At 34.7% G+C, this 22,512-nt stretch overlaps 2 protein-coding genes and 1 pseudogene across 2 annotated transcripts; all 3 read left to right on the forward strand.

Annotated features, from left to right (window-relative positions):
* The first annotated feature begins 453 nt into the window (after nucleotides 1-453).
* LOC136068347 (uncharacterized) lies at nucleotides 454-2,912 on the forward strand. The gene is made up of 2 exons (XM_065775398.1): nucleotides 454-2,150; nucleotides 2,240-2,912. Exons 1-2 carry the CDS (start codon nucleotides 795-797, stop codon nucleotides 2,798-2,800), a joined length of 1,917 nt encoding a protein of 638 aa, XP_065631470.1. The 5' UTR covers nucleotides 454-794; the 3' UTR covers nucleotides 2,801-2,912.
* A 607-nt stretch (nucleotides 2,913-3,519) lies between these two features.
* Nucleotides 3,520-5,171, forward strand: LOC111988966 (probable methyltransferase PMT23; annotated as a pseudogene).
* A 12,756-nt stretch (nucleotides 5,172-17,927) lies between these two features.
* Nucleotides 17,928-22,268, forward strand: LOC111988960 (phytoene synthase 2, chloroplastic). The gene is made up of 5 exons (XM_024020763.2): nucleotides 17,928-18,414; nucleotides 19,531-19,581; nucleotides 20,838-21,010; nucleotides 21,122-21,357; nucleotides 21,760-22,268. The coding sequence occupies exons 1-5, from the start codon at nucleotides 18,114-18,116 to the stop codon at nucleotides 22,127-22,129; spliced, it is 1,131 nt and encodes a 376-aa protein (XP_023876531.1). The 5' UTR covers nucleotides 17,928-18,113; the 3' UTR covers nucleotides 22,130-22,268.
* The last annotated feature ends 244 nt before the right edge of the window (nucleotides 22,269-22,512 follow it).

Here is a 22,512-nt window from a genome sequence, read left to right on the forward strand (position 1 = left end):
ATTTAGGAGCAACACAGTAATTTCAGACCTATAAAATAGCAGCTGCCGTTTAAGCCATGCCTGTGGAATACAAATTTTCTGTCCCACTTTTCCTGCTCCACTCTATACTCCACCAATAAATGATTGCCACGTGTTCACTTAATTAATTAAATACTATCATTATTGACTTATTAATATTACAGTTATTAATTAATAGTAGTATTTAATTAATTAGATGAACACGTGGCAAACATTTATTGATAGAGTATAGAGTGGAACAGGAAAAGTGGGACAGAAGATTTGGACTCATGCCTATGCCGTTTAATCCATCCCTGACCTTTTTTTTTTCTCTAGTTTTTTATCCAACGGTTAGAAAAAAAAAAAAAAAAAAAAAACCTAAAACTTCTCTTATTTTCTCATCTCTCATCTCCTCTTCACTATCTCTTGAGCCGAATTGAAGATACTTTACGTGCAGTGGTAAAACAAACAGATTTAAGACTTCTTGACCAACAACTTCACCTCTTGAACCACAAAACCCTTTTTCAAATCCAGCTAATTATGTGCTATATCGCCTCTTCAATCCCTTCCTTCTCCTCCGCCTTCACCGATCTGAAATCTTCATGAATCGCAGCACTGTTCGCCTCCTTACTGCAAAAGCATCGGTCTTGGGTTGATCTGGGTTTGGCAGCGGCGTGGGTCAAAGTGGGGCCCAATTTCAGTCCGTCACTGGATCTTCAAATAAAATAAAAGTACAAACGAAAACCCTAGCCACCCTAGTTCATCACAATCATAAGTCGCTACCGATACCGCCACCGATGATTGCTTCGTCGTCGGAGAAGAGGGAAGTCGTGTCACAAGCAGCAGCGGCAACAAATCTGTACGTATATTTAGAGCATGCAATTGGAAGTGGGCCATTAATATATTCTTTTTTTGAGATTGCTCTACCAAACCCGCTCCCCCCTCCTCCTCCTGCTGCACCCCCAGTTAAAGTGAAGCCACTTCCAAACCCAAATCCAATCCTCCAACTTAAATTGGGAGAATACCCTCGCTACATGTGTTGCGTTCAATTGGGCTCAAAATTTTACTTATTTGGTGGCAAATACGATGATTTGGATTTGTGTGATGATGGTGACATTGATGAAGAAATTAAGAAAAAGTACTCCAATGTAACACGGGATGATTATCCACGAGACGTCTATATTTTTGACCCCACCACAACAGCTGCTGCAGCCGATGCCAATGATGATAAGTTGATGAAAGCGATGATGATGAACACTGGAAAGTCTAAACCTGTGGCCTTTGTGGTTGATGAGAAGATTTACGTGCTTGGAAGCACTTTCACATTCCAAAGCGGCAACTTGATAAAAAACTTAGCGGAAAAGGAAGCCATAAAAGAGCAAGCTTTGTTTGAGATGTATGATCCTTCAGATGATAAGTGGACTGTGTTGCCAAATCCCCCTCCCATTATTTGTGACATTGAGAATAAAAAGACTGAATCGGTTGGGCATGCTGTTGATCTTGAGGAGGCAAGGAAAAGGGTTCTCCTTTTAGCCAGGCAGGGCCTTTATAGCTGTCTTTACAGTTTTGATCTTGATGGTGGCCAATGGATAAAATGCCTGACACTCCCTCGCTGCCCTGCTAATACTTTCATTGGCAGGTGTGAGCTTGTCGGGGGTTTCCTTTATGGACATTCTTACGAAACTGTAGCTGCATTTAAAGTCCCATTACCTGCTGCTGGCAATGAGAATTTAGATGATGAAGAAATGAAAGAAAAAATAAAAAATAGTCTAGAAAAGAGGACATTGTGGGAGATGACATTGGCTGAAAAGTGCCCTTTTTATTCTGCCTCTAAGGAGATGGGCATGGATGCTATCTATATATTTCCTCAACAGTTGTACTCCTCCTCAAGCTTACTTCACTTGGGGAATGGATTCTTTTGTTTTGTCTTGTCTGGCATGCCTCCCCATCCCTATATTAGCATCGATCAAGGTGCTGTCGAAGACTATAAAAAACGTGTCATTAGCATCGTAATTTTTCAGAACCCACACGTAGGGGATGATCAAACTGAAGAAAAATATTTCAAGGCAAAATTCGTGCATTCCGCCCACTATGTCATCAATTCCCCCTTCCCAATTGATGGTAGAATCCGCGGCTGCTTCACTCTTGGCCAGGTACATTTCTCTATCATGCCTTCCCCCTCTTCTGTTCTCTTCTTCATTTATCTTCATTATGAGTTTTTTATTTTTTGACTTCTGTGTAGATGTTTGACTTTGGAGATGGGAGTTGCCCCACCTGTGCTGAGCATGCAGACAGTGATGATGAGACGCAGGCTGTCTCTGAAATCATCAAGCAACGTGACATGCTCGCTCAAGATTGCATATTTGCACAGACTGAGATAGCCTCTCTTAGAAAGGCTTGGGATTCTTCAAGGTCTTTGATCGAGGAGAGTAGGATTGCAGTGCGTCTCCTACAGGAGGAGAGACAGTGCACAGACCGCCTACTGCAGGAGGAGAGACGGAGAGCAGAATCTCTCTTGCAAGAGGAGAGACGGAGCACAGAGCGTCTCCTGCATGAGGAGAGACAGAGCGCAGAGCGCCGCCTGCAAGATCTTCAAAGAGAGCATGAGATGGCTTTGCACTCATTGAGGATGGATATTAGCAGGCTGACCATTGAACGAGATCATTACAAGTCAAGCTTTCAAGCTATTGCTGATCCTGTTGAGCCTGAATCGATTAAATCGTCTTCTCAACCTACTAAGCCACTAGCCAGCAATCTTTCTGGAGATACCAGTGATATGATGGAGACCCTGCATTTGTCTTAGATGCCATCTGACCCAATGACCGGCATTTCTTTTTGTTTTGTTAAATTGGTAGTATTTGATGTCCAGAAATTTCAATGGTTATATCTCAAACTCTTATGTATATGTATATAAATATCAGACCATTTTTGTGTGGATTTGTGTTGTGTGGTACATATTGATTCATTATCCCTTGTTTTGTATTCTAATGCTTGACCTATTGTGATCTGTAAACCTTGTTATTTGCTTGAATGGAACGAAACTTTTGACTTTTGCTTGTGAGAGAAGATGCTGGTTCTTTTTTTTTTTTTTTTTTTAACTCTACAATTTTAGTATAAATTTTTATATTTTATTTATCAAGAAGTGTTTTTTTCCCTTCTCTCCAAGATTTAGTGTGATAACTTCCCTCATACAAAGATTGCTGAGCACAAGGACCAAACCTGGGTATGTAAGTCCAGTGATTGCCTTGTTTTTCATAGAGTTGGCACTCAGTTCAAGGAAGCAGTTATTAGTTACCTTGAGTTTATAAAAACAGAATACCATTTTACGACTTTACCAGCTTATGAACCCTGCCAGCTAAATGTTTTTGTGTCTATTTCTACTCCATGTTCAATTTTTCTAAATTGAAACAGACTAGAAAGGTGGTAGTGACAAGATTCTGAAATAACCCGTGAAAAACAAGGAAATTTGATTCTCTTTTGGAGTTTTGATCTTTCATTTTGGTCTCACTCATCAATGAACATATGGAATTTGAGTCTGTTGTGTTTGGCATTAATGGTAATTTTGTTGCGGACTATTGAATGATCTTTGTCATTCCTTTCTTTCTACAGACTTTTACCAACTATTGAATGGGGACAAAAATGTTACTACCATGTCATTTGCTCCAAAGGATGAGCAAGAAGCTCAGATACAGTTTGCTCTTGAAGGGGGAATTCTTGCTTACTTTGTCAGTCATTGGAACAGGAAGGCTGACCTTTCCAAGACAATGCATATGATTTGATTCATTGTGCATGATGCAGGGTTCACTAGGTTGAAAATGGTACTTTGTGCAACTGTTTTTCACTATTAAGTCTGGTGTACTAATTTGTTTTCATTTCCTATGTCGTGTCTTCTTTTTATTTTCCCATAGTATGGTCTGCGACACCAGTTAATCGTGATGATTTAAGAGATCAGACTGTATGGAAGGATTTGTTATCTGACCTCACTCTGTCTTAATCATATTGCTGTAAATCCTCATAATTTCTTAGATGGATTTTTAATAATTCTTACCTTCATAATGCTATTTTTTTACTTTTTCAGTTTTACCAATATGAGATCTAAAAAAGCTTGAATAGATGTTTGGTTTATCAAAGTTAGACATCCTCATTTAACGTTTCTCGCAGCTATGGTGACTTTTACGAAATTAATGAGCTGGAAAGTTGTGGCTAGGACTGTTGATTTGTCTGGAATTGTGCTTGTAATATACCAAAAGCCTGTCTCACCTTCCTGCTATGAATAATGCAGAGATAATAACCCCCCTTTATGTGAATGGAAAGATAGGAAAGATGGTTCATAACATCTTTCCAAAGCACTCCATCTCTCCATCACACTAACATTGCTGCTGCTACTGTTACTAAGGCTACTGGACCATTGCCTGTGAATCACTTTTTTTAGAATACTATTCTGAATTTTATCCATACATGTACTAGTCTTTTCTATATTTCTGTGGCAGGTCTGGCTCTCAGTCATTGTCTTTCTCTGCTTCCGGTTGATAGTATGGGTAACTTGTTCAGCTGGCCCAAGTGGCTTAGTGGTAAACCTCAATCCTATCAATTGATAAGGTGCTGAAGAACTGTTTTAGGACGTCACAAAACATTGGTCTTCCCTTGTATTGGATGTTTATTTAAATGACCTTGCCATAAACGGGTTGAGTGTGAGGAATGTGATATGAATGCTCATCGTGAAGGGTAAAGTATACAGAGTTAGCCCTTTGTTAATAACTTAATTCCATTTTTTGTTTTATTTATTTATTTATTTTTTATTAGTTAACTGATAGTCTACAGTTTTTTTTTATTGCTCTTAGTTTTTTTTCTTTCCATAATGTTGATAATTTAATAAATGGCCTTAAATATAATCCACTTTTTTTTTTCTTCATCACTCATTCCTTGCTGTATGGAGTCAATGACATACTGCAGGATCACCCTTTATCTATTCACCGAACTGATTTTGAGATTCTGCTTCTTTCAGATTTGTTGTAGCACTTATTGATCTACCTGAGTCCATTATATTTGACCGAGGGTTGATGGAATCTATCACGACTGGTGCAAGTGTTTTAATTCCTATCCTCGAACTTATGATCTACTGCATTCCAGTTTTCTCTATAGGCATCTTACTCAAAGGTACAACAGTGAATTGACTTGCTGCCCTTTTTAACTGATGGTTATTGCTGGCTCATAAGTTATAACTGATATGGAATTTTTTTATGAATGGAAATAGAAATACAAGAATTGTATATCTCTATTTGCACCATAGAAATAGAAATACAGAAAATGTATACGCATATCCAGGGATGTCTGGTCTTTTCGCTCTCCATTACAATAATGTTCAACGGCAAGAGAGACTAATGGCTAAAGGAGTGAACTAATATTTCAGGTCAAATTTATAATTATTATTGTCTTATTGTCTTACGCCTCAAATTATATATTGAACGACACCCTGAAAGACATAAAGGAAAACTGAACTTATTGTCTTATTAGGCCTCAAATTATATTTAATCGGCCTGAAACATAAAGGAAAACTGAACTCAAGACCTGTAAAGCATTATATTCACTATTTTGCTCACCTCATTACAAATAGGTTCAGTTGAATTTCTTAAATATTTTTAGAATCAAGGTTTAATTTCTCCCCAGTTATCTTCCACGGGAGAAAAATGTATCTCATGATCATCCAATATTTTCATCACAGTTTGAAGAAAACAAGTAGAAAAATGAAAGACAACAATGTGCATGTAGGAACTTAACTTGATTTATATTAGTGAATAATTTTAAAGTGAGATTACTTAGTCTTTTTTCATAGTTTACTCAAACCATCTTCATTAATATATATATATATATATATATCATCCATAGAAAAGTTGAATTGGGAGGACCTAATACTAGACATGGCAAAACATGTCATAATTTGCTTACCTGATCCAACCCGACGAAAATCCAAATTTTTTGACCCAAAGCAAAAACGGGTTGACTCGTTACCCTACTTGCTTTTGAGTCAACCCGACTTGATCCTTGACCCAAACCATTTTTTTAAAACTTTTTTTTAGGTAAAGAAGAAGAAGAAGAAGAAGAAGATAAAAAAAAAGGCAATATTAATTTAACTGTTTGTTGTGAGTTTTAAGGAAACAATTGAGACCTTTACATAACCATATATAAATGAATTGAAAGATGAATTGTTAAAGCATTCTGTAATGAGTAAATATTTTTAAATATCAAATAACAAAATACATGCCAAAATAATTTAGTTACAGTAGAATTAAAAACATATATTTAAAATTATATACATGTATGAGAAATATTCATAAGTGCGAAAAGAGTAAAACCAAAATATCAATGAAATTAGCATAAATTATGAATGTTTATGCTTATTTTTTAACAATTCATATCCAAAATAAATGGCTTTTCAAAATATTATGATATTTCTTGGAATGTGCATTGCTTAACAATAGCATTATATTTATAAAAGAGATCATGTATAAATAAGCTAAACAATCAAACTTTAATGTATATTCTCAAATTGAAATAGAGTGTCAACCACAATTGATAATAGATTATAAAATTAGTTCTCAAGATTGTAAAATTTTTATATATTTTTATTCTTTGTCAAATTAGTTATCCAATAAAGCACTTGTAATTTTGTTTAATGTTTTGAGATGTTGATATTGTGTAAAAATGAAACTTGTGTATTTGTTTTACTTATCTTTTGTGCTATTTTGTTATGGTTAGTAATGTTGGGATTTGTATAATTTTAAAATTATTGAATAAGTATTAATATGTTTATCTAAGCTCATTATTGATATAAATGATAAATTCAAAGTAATGCATTTTACATTAAGTAATTTGCTGCGTGATTTTTCAAATGACAAATATATGTTTTCTTATAAAGAAAAATTTTATGTGAAATTATGGGTCAACCCAACCCACAACCCGATTAACCCGACTCAAACCCAACCCAACCGGCCAATTTGCCACGTCTACCTAATACATAGTGGCAAGTATGTACCATTTGGTTTACTTAACAGTCTTGTAAATATTAAATACTATTAGTCTCACAACAAACATAATAATTTTATCAACAATTGTTTGCTGGTTCTCATACTGAAATCACTTAATTATTTTTCATGTTTTATGGGGAGTATTTGTGTCTCTTGTGTTATTGTTGAACTACTGGCCAATGGTCACATATTTGTTGTAAGTTGGTAGATTTTTCAAAGAACCAATCTCCCTTCTAAAGTTTGGTCCATAATAAACAGTGCCTAAACTATGGAGAAAATGGGCTTTTGCCCTATTGATAAAAAAAAAAAAAAAAGAGCAATATGTCCCTGTTTCAAAACTATATAGGGACGAGTCCCTATTTTGGTACTCAATCATTCAATAGTCGGGTTATATAAAGAACTCGATTATGCTAAAACTGAGTTTCCATCATGTTTTGCCACACTGGATTGCCACCATGGCTTTTTTGCAATATTTTTAATGATATAGGAACTCGATCCTAATATAATCGAGTTACTGAGGAAATTAAAATCACCTGTTTACACGTGAAGTTTTTTTGTCGTGTACTTCACCCGATAAAAGCAACATCGATTTTAGTAACCCATACTCGACTGTAGCATCATCAAGTTATACTGCTATACACACCTCCATTCACAGATGCACAGAATTTCCTCATTTTTTTCACAACTTCTCCTCAAGAACCACAACTATACATCCCTGGACTCGGTGTTATCTCTCTATCATCTCAGGTAAGAAACTCATTTTCTTGTTTGAAGTACATAGAGAATTTTATGGTGTACGTAAAGAGTAGTTTTAGATATTACAAAAGTTTATCATCCATGATGTATGTTTTTGTTAGAGAAGAATTTTCATTTGATAGGTTGTGTTACTTGTGCTTTGGTATTTTCTTGAATGAGTGTTATGTGAGTACATTGGGGTTATATTAGTTGTTTGGTGTTGTAAATTTTAATTACTAAAAATGACAATCTTTAAATTTGCTACAAATAATGTACAATAAATCTAATTTGGGTGATGAGTGTTATGTGTGTACATTGGTTATATTGGATCTTTGGTGGTATAAATTTTATTGACAAAAAATGAAAATCTTTAGATTTGCTAAAACTAATGAACAGTTAATCTTTAGATTTGCAAAAGTTGAACGTACATAATCATCATTTGTTAGACATTAACAACAACATTCTGTATTGCACACAACGTGTAGACATTAACTATAACATCTAATGTTTGTAAGTAAAATTTTTTGGAAATCATCATTGCTTGAATCTGAGAAGTATAAAATATCTTTTTCATCATCTAACGAAGTAATGCATCATCTTTAATTGACACAATGCTATGTTGTTGCACTATATCATCAGTAGTATCCATAGCTAAGGGACTGCTAAACCATGGCTTAAGTCAGCTGACTCTTATCCTTGCCCTAGCAAGGATAGACTTGTTTTCATGGGGATGCGGTACCGGGTTTGGAGGTCGACGACCCACTAACTCAAAACACAACCCACTCCAATCCAACCTCACCCTCCCAATCACTGGCAACCCATCAATAAGAACCCCTAGCATCATCTCGATATCTTGTCAGGTGATACCCATTTCTCCATGAGGTAAGTGGAACATGTGCGTATCCGGACGCCAATGCTCGACCAATGCTGTGATCAATGCATGATCAACTTCCATCTCTGGAACCTTGAATAATCCTTCGAAACCCACCTCAGTTATGTAACGGGCGATCTGTGGGTCTAGCCCACCATGGGGTTACTCACAAGATTAGCGTTGACACTTTAGCACGCCTGTCACTCCCTGCACACGAAAGAGCGTTGTGTTAGGATAATGCACATGAAATAACTATAAGAATGCTACATAATAATAATATGCAAGAAATAGTAGGATAATGATTGCTAGAGAGTAGTAAGCATTACGAACATTTTGCAATATGCTAGTTATGATGTTAGCTGGTTATTCATTGTAGCTCAATAGTAGATAAGATCAATTCAAGTTGATTTTATGATTGCACTTTGATACAGCCTGTATAAATAAGCATTTACCCTTCAGTGCTAGTTGAGAGAACTAGGTATTTTTCGATAATGAACTTGCATCCTAATTAATCAACCAAATAATGAACTTGCATCACTCATTTACTGAAGTATGTTTGATAAACCATGAAAGAACCAAAACATTTTGAATATTAAGAACAATACTTATACTAGCATCAAGCCTCGTATAAAGGTGCTCATTATATATATTTTTTTTACTTAGTACCAAAAATCATTGTTTAAGTTTAAGAGGATTAAACATAAACAATGATTTTTGGGATCAATCAATCAATCCAAATTGGGATATTGTCCCATAAAATGTCTATGGACACTTCATGCTCAGTTAAATCTATGCAAAATTTTAATTTGGATTAAATAAAATTCTTCCTAAACGAAAAGAGAAATGATACCATTTCCAACATCTACGTACCTGATCGGTGGCGGTCGTCCCCCATAGTGCCGTGGATTAATGTTGCGGCTACCACATCAATTGTGTACGATTCGTGGGTCCAGGATCCACATCTGACACCCGTTGCATAACTAACATGCATGCAATCATGTCAATAAACCATTGATCTCAGGCAGACATTAACACGGTAAAGGCAAACAAGCCAACATGAAAGTAAAGTATAACAAAACAATGTATCACTTTAACTAAGGGTGCGTAAGAAAACAAATGTCTCATGAATCTATCATCTTTCTTTTTCTCATAATTCACATTTGCACACACTAGGGTTATAGCAAAAATTATGATACAGAAGTTTTATCTATAAACTCTCTCTACTCATAATTTCACCATTTTGCCTCTTGAGTACTTTTATTTTTCAAATGGGGAGGTATTTTGTGTTTTTACTTAGCATTCATAGGTTATGGGGGGTTATAGCGAAAATAAAATCATTTTTCTTTTTGATAGGAGCATTACTAGAGAACTTCTCTAATATTCCATTCTCTTTTACATCTTGAAATGCATTCATGCTTGCATAATAGCACTGAAATCTATGGTATGTATCTCAATATTGATGAGATGACCCTTGAATTAAGGAGGGTATATATATTATAGATAATCTCTTTGATGTCTTGAAGGGATTACATCCTTGAGCAACATAAATATTAATGGGGGACCAGTACAAGTACAAGAAAAGAAGACAGCGTTTAACATTTTTTCTAATAGTTTGTATACTGACTTAAGTATCAGAGAGTCTCTTAGCCAACCTGACTTTGATGGATCATCTCTCTTCCTTCTCCTCTTTGTAGGTTCATGGATTGGGTTAGACTGTTGATCAAATAGTATCATTGCCACAACAGGCTTAGCTAGAGATAGAACTCAATAGATGAAAGGCTAAAGGTAGTACTGTGCAACAAGGTTTTTAGACCCGGACCGTTCATTGAGCCGTAAAAGAGAGAGGTTCATGATTTTTGAGGTCAAACCGAGGTTGAACCGGGGTCGAACCGTAATGATGTCACAATTAATTTAATAATTATTTAAATATAAATAAATATATTAAATTAGTATAAATAGGAAAATTAAATTAAATAATCCAATTAAAACTATAAATCCATATTTTAACTATGTCTAATATATCCATCTCAAGCCCAAATATGAAATATCTATCCAATAATAATAATAATAACCATTTTTTTATAAAAAGAAAATTAAAAGCATCCATTTGTACTGGCAAGTGGACAAAAGAGGATGATATGCATCAATTTGGGTGATAAAACCAAACACGTGCCTGCCTGATGCCTCTTGCTAGTTGCCTCCCACTCCCACCTTTATTAATTTCTTTTTCTTTTTCTGATCCACATCACACGCCTAGGACCTACAAGTACAGCCTACTGTCATTGCAATTTCCAACAAGCCCTCATCTCCACACGATCAAACGTAGCCCTCATCTCCACACGATCAAACTTAACACTTCAAATTTCCAACAAGCCCTCATCTCCACATGATCAAACTTATCACTTCAATATCAAACATTTCTTTATTTATTTTCCAAAACTTTTTCACCTCAATCACAGCTCTCTCTATCTTTCACCTCAGGGCTCAAACTCTCTCTTTCTATTAAAGCTTCAGACCTTCAACCCCTTCTCAAGGACTCAAAGCTTGCTGGATATTTACTGGTGCCACTGCTCTCCACCAAATGGCATTACTTCATAGTTAGTGTAAATAGAGTTAGAAATGAAGGGAGGCAGAAAGTATGACTGGCATGAAGGGAGGGAAAGAAGCATTTTGTGTGTAATTTTGTACCGGTCCGGTATCCATTAATCGGCCGGAATCTAGTATACATCACGGTATGGTGCCGTTTAAGGCCTTAAATTTTTTTTAAGAGGGGCCTATGAGAACCACGAGAATCGTTCACGGTTCTCAAAATCGTGAGGTCTGATCGCGGTTCGCACAGGTCTCTACTTTTTTCCCATAGAATGGTTCTTGAGACTAAAAGAACCGCAAAAATGAGCGGTTTGAGGTTTTTTCAGTCGGACCGTACGGTCCGGTTCGGGTTTCAAAACCATGTTGTGCAAGAGGACAAAATGGCTCTAAATTAGGATTTGCCCATTAACTGTAGCCCCTAATAACTAGTGGGGTAAGCAGTGTGAAATCGAATATTAATGATTAACCCTAATCCAACCTACTCTTACTCACTAAGAATGATAAGTCCAAACTAAAAATTTGATTTTATTCAATTGAATGGAAAATGGATTGACAATATGCAAAAGTATACAATAGATTAGATAACGCATACTGCAACAGCAATTCGTTCCTAGTGGACTATCAGACAAGTAGTTCTAAAGAAAAACTGGTACAGTAGCTCTGCGTATCATTGCTTCATGATTGATGAACTGAGACAAATTTCAATCAGGAAGGTCTATTACACCAAACTAAGGGGACAAAATATTTTAGAATGGACAAATGCAAAATGTGAATGTTTGTAAGATTTTGATTACAAATTTTGTTAGATTTTGATTTATCCACACTGTTAAAATGTTAAGAACTCTTTTAGTTTGACTAGAATCCTACTCTGCTTTTAAAGGAAAATAAAAAATAAAAATTGATCCCAATATGACAAACAACTTTTTTAAAAATCTACCAAGCATGGGATTCCAACAGGGGACTAGCTTTTGGCTAGCAACCTCGGCCTCTCCTTTCGCTAGATTTGATATCATAGCTATCAAATAGTCTCATTTTCCTCATATACGAATATATCTATCAAATAGTTTTTTCATATTCGAATCAGCTCCTTTCACTGTACTTAGTGGTCTTATGTTATCTTTTTTCAGCAACGAAGAGACAAAGAGAGATAAAATGAAAGCACAGAAAAACCAAAACAATAATAACTCTTTATTTATTAGAAACAAATTTCCAACCATTGTACTCTTGCCTCCACGTTCTCTCTATGCACTATAATTAAAACTGACTAAACAATCATTTTCCTTCACTTTTCTCATCAACCAAACAGAGGCTAAAGCCAAAAAAAAAAAAAAAAAAACTCGAAATCAAGCAAACGAAAAAGCTAATCACTATTAAACTTCTTCTCCACAGCACCAACTAATCACTGTCTCTTTTTTGTTGCTGAGAAAACCTAGGAAATTAAAAGAAACAAAAAAAGAAAAAGAAAAAAAAAGAGTAAAAACTTTGATTTGAAACAATAATAACAATTACTTGAACAATAAGAACACTCAAGACATCTTCTTCAAAGCATGGGAGATTCTAAACTCTGAAGTCATAGTGGTCGTGCTTTGTGCTTAAAATTTATGACAATTTGATGTTGATTTTTGCAATGCGGATGTAAATTGGAAATTGTAATGATAAATTTCTATAGCAAACAAGAGATATATATATATATATATTTACAATAGCTGATCTCGTCACTATCAATTCCCTCTTTTTTCTCTTTTTATAATCTCGTTATCTTTTTCTCTTCTGGCCAGGGTGTCCAGACCCGACCGTGACCCGCCAGACCGACCAACCCACTTGATCTCCAAACCAATGCTCCCGTCGGTCAGTTTTGGGTTTCTGCGCCCAAGGCTCGACGCCGGCGGGTCGAGTGGCGGGTTTTCTTCTTTAAAACTCGAGCCACCCGACTTGACGAAGGTTATATACAATCCGGTGAAATCATACTCAAATCTGAGGAGATCCAGCGAGTTCTCAACCATATGTGGTGAGATTTAGCCAGATCCAGCCATTCCCAGTAGATTTCAGCGATTTTGGTGCAGATTTCGGCCATTTTGATGTAGATCTGGTGATTTTTTACATTTTTTGGCGATGATTTGCAGATTCCGGCGACGACCCGATCTCTACCTGAACCTAAAACTGATCTGAACGATTGACGTTGGCGGTCAGTTTTCCATCCACCCGACGCCGGTGGGTCGGGTTCGGGCTGGGTCGAAAACCGACCCAGCTCGACTCGTGGACACCCCCCCTACTTCTGGGTGAAGTTTATCACTCTTCCAAATGATGAATTAAAAATCAGTTTTTTATATTTCTTTTCCTGAAATAAAAATTTGTAATATATAGATTTATGTTTGGCGTAAATGGCTATATGCCTAATAGCCTTGTATAGATTAATTCAGCAAATGGAGAACACGATGATTGTACCAAAATTCGCATTACTTATATACTTGGTATGACTCTTGTCGTTTAACCTATTAAAAAAAAAATCTAAATTTTCTCAGATAAGTTTGCTCGATATGAGCTGACAGAATCGATACTGCGAAATGCGAATGGAGAAGAGCTTAAACTTCTATTATCCATTTTATCTTTATATAGTAAGATTCTATCATTTATTCTACGTGCTTTCTTAATTTCACTTGCTTGTCAATGACCACATTTACATTTCGCATTATTCTAAATTTTTAGAGCTTAAATGAAGTTTAATTTTTTGTTGCCTTGATATATATATATATATATATTTTATAAGCTTTTCCTTTTTTTTTTTTTTTATCTTTTTTTCTTTTTTGGGTTCTTGATATATATATATATATATATTTTATAAGCTTTTCCTTTTTTTTTTTTTTTATCTTTTTTTCTTTTTTGGGTCAAATTTTGTAATAATCATGAGATGAGTATCTTGTCTTGGGTGGTGAATTATAAACAGCCAAAATAAATAAATAAATAAAGGCAATTGTATTGAGTAGGAATTAGCAAAATTCTCTAGCACTCTAGCTAGTACTATATAGTCCTGCACCTACTTTCCTTTCCTTGATATGATAGTGGACAAATACAACAGTAACTTAAAATTTTCCCTTTAATATCCGGAGATACTTCTAGTTCTGATTTTTGAAATGCTTCCACAGTCAAGACAAGGAACTGAAATAAAATCTTAACCAGGGGCGCGCAAGAAATCAAATGTCTCATTGTTGTTTTTTGATAGGTAATCAAATGTCTCAATGTTGTTCTACTGTGACTCTGTAATCCTAGCATTTGAATGCTCTTTTGTTTTGATTGAGCAAAGATGTAAGATACCTCCACTTGTTCTTACACTAGTTATAATTCTGTCATTACATATCCTTAATCACCACAATATATATTAGAGGAACTCATTTCTTTAACAAAATAAAAATAAATTACATATATTATATATATATATATATATAAACCCCCATGATAGGATAAGGATGATGATGTGGATGTTGTTCCAAAGCCAATAAAGAATTTACTTGGAAAAACATACATGTTCCAGGATGTTTTACCTTTTTCATTTTACCTTTACGTTAAAACTCAGGCAAACACACATTGGGATTCATTTTACCTTTTTCATTGGAAATTAGGAATTTCAGGCAAACCCAAACCAATGCAAACTAGGCAAAATCTAATAGAGAAAAATTAAGAACTCTTTAACCTTAAGAAGCCAAACTCAAATTAGAGTACATGCACAACCCAAACTTAAGTCAGATTAAATGCACAAGCCAAACTTAACTCAAATTAGATGCAAAGGCAAAAAAAATTGAACTCAGAATTTAGAAATTACCTTATTGCATTTCTAATCCTTTAACTCTGATTTCTAAGCTTGATGGTCAAAAATCCAGGTGAGGGTTATGGTGAGAGTTGCAGGTCACGGTTAGGTTAGGGTGTGGGTTTGGGTTTGGGTTGAGCTTCAACCTACGGGTAGAAAGAAGACAACTTATAGATGGATTAAACTTGGAAAGGGTGTACTGAACAGATTGAGGGAGACAAAACAGACTAAGGGAGACAATGGTGGCTACTGATCGGACTGAGGGAGACAAACTGTTTTGGAGACGTTACATTCAAAATTTCATTTTATTCTGTATATAACTCGATTTCATTATTGCCTTGTTTTGAACAGTCTAGCTGTAATATTTTATTGCAGAAAAGCCACGATGGCGATCCAGCGTGGCAAAAATGTGATGGAAACTTGGTTTTAGCATAAACGAGTTCTTTATATAACTCAACTATTGGATGATCGAGTACCAAAACAGGGACATGCCCCTATATAATTTGGAAACGTGGACATATTGTTCTTTTTTTTGGCTCAATAGGGGCAAAAGCTCATTTTCTCTGATATTGTTGAACTATTGGTCAGTGGTCACATATTTGTTATAAACTGGAAGACCTTTCAAAGAACCAACTTCCTTTCTAAAGTTTGGTCCATAAGAGCATTCGCATCTAGAATGTTAAATGCCATATGTTGCTTTTATTTATCATTTGTTTCTCAAAAACCTCCAACATTCGGAATTGTAAAAGTAAAGAATTGTAAAAATTTTTACAATACTGCTACAGTGCCATCCTACATTTATGATGACACTATAGACTATTGTATTTATTTTTTAATCTGTTTTATTATCTCTCTCTCCTCTACGATCACCCCTCCACCAACCACAACTTGCCACATGGACAAGCTATGAGCAAAGTTGTACACTAGTGGAACTTCTCGCAAATTGAACTTGCTGGAGAAGTTTTTTGATGAGAAGAATTGAAGTCATCTTTATGTACAAATGTTAAGACAAGTTAGCTTGCATTTATTGTGACTTGATATAAAGAGTGTGGAAGGAAGGAAAGGAAGAAAAGAACAAGTTAGCTTGTTGGTTTGCATTTATTGTGACTTGTGACTTGATATGAAGAGTGTGGAAGGAAGGAAAGGAAGAAAAGAACAAGTTAGCTAGTTGGCTTGCATTTATTGTGACTTGATGCGAAGAGTGTGAAAGGAAGGAAAGGAAGAAAAGATCAAGTTGGCTTGCATTTATTGTACAAAACTTTTCTTGCAAAGCCACCTATCCAATAGGTCAGACACTATCATATTTTAAAATGTAGTATAGTTTGTAGTACAGTTTACAAACTGCAAAAATTCAACCCTACTGCATGCACTGTTGAGTGTTCACCTTGGCACCTATCCAACGCCATTGCACAAAGCAGTATGTAAAGATGGTGTGGCTTCAACAGTGGACATCTTGCAGTTGGTGTGGCTTCTCTTTACAGAGATGGAGAACGAAACAAAAAGTAGAAAAAGGAAAAAAGAAAAAAGGAAAATAACGTACTCAACTTTATTAAGCTTGAGTGATATAAAGAAGTATCAACTTATTAGGAATTTGAGTTCACTAAACTCGAGTACTATTTAGAATTTGATTTTGTGAAACTCGAGTACTAAAAAGGTAGTACATTTCTAAATATTTTTAAAACAGTGCTAATTTACCACAAATTTTGCCAAAACGTGGTATATGACTATTTTCACCCTAAAAAGTGCATGTTGTTAAAATTCCTCTTTTATTTTTTATTTTTTAAGTACATGTTTTCTAATCAAGCAAGCAGTGTGTTTTAAACTTCCTCTAAAGGAATGGCTGGAATACAATTGTAAAGATGATAAGAATACATATGTTAAAGGGGTGCCTTGGAAAGTGTTATTTCCGATGGGATTGTGGCATTTGTGGTTACACAGGAATGAGTTTTTGTTTAAAACTGGTACTATAAACCTGCAAACTTGGAGAAGATGCTTTCAAAGTAGTGCTGAGTTTTTCTCAATTGGCTATGTGAATAAGGCCAAGCAATTGAAATCTGTAATTCCTGTGGGTTGGGAGAAGCCACCAAGAGGTTGGGTCAAGATTAATACGGATGGATCAGCTATGAAGGATCCGTACAGAGCAGGGGGTGGAGGTTTGCTGCGTGACCATGAGGGGAATTGGCTGAAAGGTTTTGCTAGGGGGATAGGTTACACTAACAGTGCTTTGGCTGAGCTGTGGGCTCTTAGGGACGGATTGATTCTGGCAAAGGAGATGGGGATTCAGCAGCTGTTGATTGAACTTGATGCTTTGAGTATTGTGCTCCTGTTAAATAATCATGCTGAAAATTTATTAATGGAACCACTTTTGACCGATTGCAGGAACCTGTTGAAGGAGTTTCCAGAAAAGCGTGTGGCCCATGTGTTTCGGGAAGCAAATCAATGCGCTGATGCTTTAGCAAAAATTAACTTTTTGTGTTTGTGTGTGTTCATATTGGTTGTCTTTCTGGGCCGTACCTTAAGCTAGCATTTAAAAAAAAAAAAATTGTGTCTATATTTTGTTTTGTATTTCAGGGTAATCTGTTTTTACATAGAATTTTTCAAAGAAATAGAAGTTGTTTGCTATGACTTTTGGTATATATTATTTTAATTGTATCATATCATATTTTACTATCTCAAAAAATTACTTTATCAATTATATCATACTATTTTACAATATTTTTTACACCCCAACTTTTATTTTATAATTCAACACATTAAAATAATATTTTTATACAATAAAATAATATATCCCAAAAGTCATAGCAAACAACTTCTATTTCTTTGAAAATTTCTATGTAAAAACAGATTTTGCCTTCTGGTACCCTGAAATACAAAACAAAATATAGACACAATTTTTTTTTTTTTTAAATGCTAGCTTAAGCCACGGCCCAGAAAGACAACCAATATGAAAACACACAAACACAAAAAGTTAAAACATTGCTTATGATACAATTTTCGATGCTCTATTGTATAAAAGCAATGCAGAATCTTTTCAAAAAAAGAAAAATGCAATGCAGAAAAAGTAGTCAGGAGATTCTGTGTGGTTTGTCCCAAAATGAATGCTCATTACTCTTTGCTCAGTCTCATGCCCAGAAATTATTGCACACAAAGGAGGTGTAAGCTTAGTTTTTCATCTGGGATTTTTGCAAATTCAAGCGCAGTTGCAAACTCATTAAGATCCTCGGAAGAGAGGGTGTATGAAGTGGTGCTGAAGCAAGCAGCTCGGGTGAGAAAGCAGGGGAGAGAGAGCGCATTGGATCTGAAAAAACCAATTGAGAGTGATTGGAATCGTTTGAATGAAGCTTATGAAAGGTGTAGAGAGTTCTGTGCCGTGTACGACAACACATTTTACTTGGGTATATATACTTGCTCTTTCAGCTCCTCTGTATGTATGGTAGACTTGGTACTGGTAGTAATCTATTTTGTTTCTAACACTCTGTTTGTGTTTACAGAAAAATATATTTTGGGAAATGATTTCTATGTGTTTTCCGATGTTTGGAATGGTGGAAAGCGCAAATCAACCAAAAAAAAGAAAAAGGTTTTCAGTAGACATGTTGTTTGTCACGATTTAAAATCTCAAATTTTCAAGTACATGTAATATTTAACACACCTTTTAAAAGCAATCATCAAAAAACTAATAAATATATTTAACACACCTTCTAAAAGCAATCAACAAAAAGTAAATAAAACAGAAAAAAAATTTCCACCTTCTAAATGCGTTTTTTTTTTTTTTGGTGTGTCACGTATCCAATAAACCATTATATAAATAAATTAAATACTACTAATGTTTTTTTTTTTTTTTTTTAAACTTATTTTCCCAACAAAGCATTTTCTAATGTTTCCTAACATTGGAAAACAAATAAGTTTTTCGTAATTATTATTTTTTTTAGAAAATATATTCAATCAAAACAATTGAGTGTTGACTCTTTACTATTATTATTTATTACTTAAATATTGTTTCTTAGGTTCCCTCTTAAAATTTTACTATATGAATTTTTTTTCATAAGATATAAGTGTATTTTTTTAATTAAATAACCACATGGTATACTCTTAATAGGGGAACATAAGGAACATCATTTATAGATGAGGTCTCTTAATTATACATGTGTAGTCTAAACTTCTATATATTTCTGATCATACTTCTTAAAAAAAGAGTTTGTGAAGATTCGAACTGATTTTCTTCCATGATTAGTCTTCCTCTACCCGGTTTGTATTCTTAAATAGCCTTAGCCAAGGCCCACTTAAATCATTTTACTATGAATTTATTATCTATGATTAGATAGACCAACCAACCTAATGTTGGTTTTAAAAATAAAATAAAACCAATTAATAAAAGCTGAGTTTATTCGTTGCTGGAACTTGGCTTTCTGTCGGTAATTTTTAATTGATGCATTTTTAAAATCTTTAATTTCTTGTATAATTGAGGAAATACTATTGAAATGAGCTAATCGCTTCTCTCATGCTATTTTCAGGTACATTACTCATGATGCCAGAACTACGAAGAGCTTTTTGGGCGATTAGTGGTATTCGTGTTTATTCTTTTTTGCTTTAACAGGTGTAATGATACAAAAAAAATAGTCATAATTCTTTTAACAATTATTAAGATGTCATGTTATGGTTGGCTATTGATAAAAGCTGCATTAAGGTGACGTTATACCAATTATAAATGGTAATTTTATTTTTATTTTATATATTTTTAACTTTACTCTTTTTATCGTGGGCCCCAGTTGATCTGTGGTTCAATCTCTGTTTACACAAAAAAATCAACTGATATATTTATCTGATGATAAAGAGCTATCATTAAGAGTGGATTGAAACTCCCAAAAAAAAAAAAAATTACTTTTTTTTTGTTATTGTGAAGTATGACATGCTTGTATTAAAATGCTTTATTTGGTCCCATTAAAAATATTGCTTTATTTGGCATGTTTTAGTTTTCTTTCCCCAAATGACAATTAAAATCACCTTTGAAGTTTTGAACCAATACAATTATTTGAGATGATCTAGAAGTTTTATTAAGGTAGGTTTTTTATATAGAAAATGCTAAAGTCTTTTTAACTAATTAACTTACAAAATAATGTGACAATAAATGTGATTTAAGACTTTTTTTTTTTTTAATCATGATTGGTGCCACTTGATACTAGAAATACCTAGTATAATACAAATTAATATGAGCTACCTCATATGTGATTTATTAATATGAAATTTAGGTGACATAATTAGACTAGTCAAAATTATGTCATATAAAAAATCCAACTCCTTTCTCAAAAAAATAAAAATCAAATAAAAATCCAACTCAACTCCAGTTAACTCACTCATGGAATCTCTCTCTTCAGTGACCTCAACCACCCCATTTCCACCACCACCATATTATTGTTGTTGCAACAGCGGCATTGCCATATTACTCAGCCAAACCCAAACCCACATAGTACTGCCAAGGATGGCAAATCAAATCCCATTTAAATCCAATCTCCCATCTCTTTCTTCCCCGCCTTGGAAGAGTCTTACTATACCACCTGAACTTCATATTTTATTTTGCTGTGCCTACTATTTAAATAACTAGTGTTTATACTGTAAATATTTTCTCACTCTCATTTTAGGCAAACTCTTTCACATAATATTTACAATTGTATGCCCTGATGTACACATTTAAAAAGGCCAAAAGTTGATGTCTGCATTTAAAACATGAGAGGCTGAAAGCCGATGTACTTTTATTAAGCCTAGCTAGAGTAAGAAAATTGTAAGTGATGATTGAAAGGATGGAATGTCTTCTATTCTATAGTGTGGTGCAGAAGGACTGACGACCTTGTGGATGGGCCTAATGCTACATACATCACACCCAAGGATCTAGAAAGATGGGAGAAAAGATTAACTGATCTTTTTGAAGGTCGACCGTCTGATGTGTATGATGTTGCCCTATCTGATACTGTCTCAAGGTACCCTATTGATATACAGGTACATTCCAAATGGCTAAACAAACTGGCATGCTCACTTGTATATTAGACAAAATGTCAATTTGTGCTAAGATTGGCCAATATATTCTACATAATTTGTTTCATTGGACAGCCTTTCAAAGACATGATAGAAGGAATGACTTTAGACTTGACAAAATCAAGATACGAGAACTTTGATGAGCTCTACCTTTACTGCTACTATGTTGCCGGCACTGTGGGGTTTATGAGTGTTCCGGTAATAGGGATAGCACCAGAATCAAAGGCTTCAATAGAGAGTGTTTACAATGCTGCATTAGCCCTTGGAATTGCTAATCAACTCACCAACATACTCAGAGATGTTGGAGAAGAGTAAGTTTCTTATAACGCATATTCTAGTAAACATGTTTTAAAGAAATTAAATACCACCACCTGTTTGTTCCAATTTAAGTTGTACATGTTAATTGCATAAGCTGTTATCTTTTTAGTGTTCACAAAGATATCAAACCAAACCTTTTTATTTTCAATGATTAAACCTTACATACTCGAGCTTTAAATTTGAGTTCAAGACTAATTTTTTGTCTTAATGATCGAGTTTTAACAAGCGTCACAAACCAAATTTAAGCTAAATTTAAACTATTCACAAACAACTTGATTCATTTTACAGCCCCATTAATGATGATAATCCCAATTCTTGAAATTGGCTCAATGAGACTGAGTTTATTTTTGGATTCATGATACATAAACACTTATACCTCGTATGTGGTCTTGTAGTGCTAGTAGAGGAAGAATTTATCTCCCACAAGATGAACTAGCAGGAGCTGGCTTGTCAGATGATGACATATTTCATGGGAAGGTGACCGATAAATGGCGTAGTTTCATGAAGGGCCAGATAAAGCGAGCAAGGATGTTCTATGATGAAGCAGAGAAGGGAGTTTCAGAGCTCAACTTAACTAGTAGATGGGCAGTATGGGCATCGTTGTTGTTGTACCGGCAGATCTTAGATGCCATTGAAGCTAATGATTACAACAACTTCACAAAGCGGGCTTATGTACCAAAAGCAAAGAAACTATTATCACTTCCGGCTGCCTATGGCAGAGCATTTATGGGAAACTCAATGTTGGCCAAGTTAATAATGAGATGAACCTGATTACCTTGGCATAGTCTGAACAATTTTAAGTCTGTAAAGTCTGTCTTCATATTGGGGAAAAGTCATGTTCTGTACGTGAGAATGCATGTGTAATATATTTCAAGTAATTTTTAATGAAAGAAATTTTTTTCAACATGTTCCATATTTTTGAGAATGCAAACAAACTCTCTCTATATATTCATGCATCTCCTAAATTTGAGAGTATAACAATAAAATGTCTAGGAATAGGACAGGTCTGTCAATATTAGCCTGAGTTCAGACTTCAAGCAATATTCGCCATATCAGTTTTGTAAAATTAACTGGATTTTGTAATTCCAATATAATCAAAACTTACGAACTAGCTAGGAGGATAGATCAAACATTAGCTAGCTAGGCAG

This window comes from Quercus suber, unplaced genomic scaffold (assembly GCF_002906115.3).
Source record: "Quercus suber isolate HL8 unplaced genomic scaffold, Cork oak 2.0 scaffold_111, whole genome shotgun sequence".
NCBI classification, from domain to species: Eukaryota; Viridiplantae; Streptophyta; class Magnoliopsida; order Fagales; family Fagaceae; genus Quercus; species Quercus suber.

What these genes read in the sequence shown, in the direction of transcription:
- LOC136068347 (XM_065775398.1), top strand. Translation starts at nt 795, where the DNA reads ATGATTGCTTCGTCGTCGGAGAAGAGGGAAGTCGTGTCACAAGCAGCA. An exon ending in GCTGCTTCACTCTTGGCCAG is followed by an intron (nt 2,151 to 2,239) that starts GTACATTTCTCT and finishes ACTTCTGTGTAG; the next exon opens with ATGTTTGACTTTGGAGATGG.
- LOC111988960 (XM_024020763.2), top strand. Translation starts at nt 18,114, where the DNA reads ATGAATGCTCATTACTCTTTGCTCAGTCTCATGCCCAGAAATTATTGC. An exon ending in CGACAACACATTTTACTTGG is followed by an intron (nt 18,415 to 19,530) that starts GTATATATACTT and finishes TGCTATTTTCAG; the next exon opens with GTACATTACTCATGATGCCA. An exon ending in CTCAGAGATGTTGGAGAAGA is followed by an intron (nt 21,358 to 21,759) that starts GTAAGTTTCTTA and finishes GTGGTCTTGTAG; the next exon opens with TGCTAGTAGAGGAAGAATTT.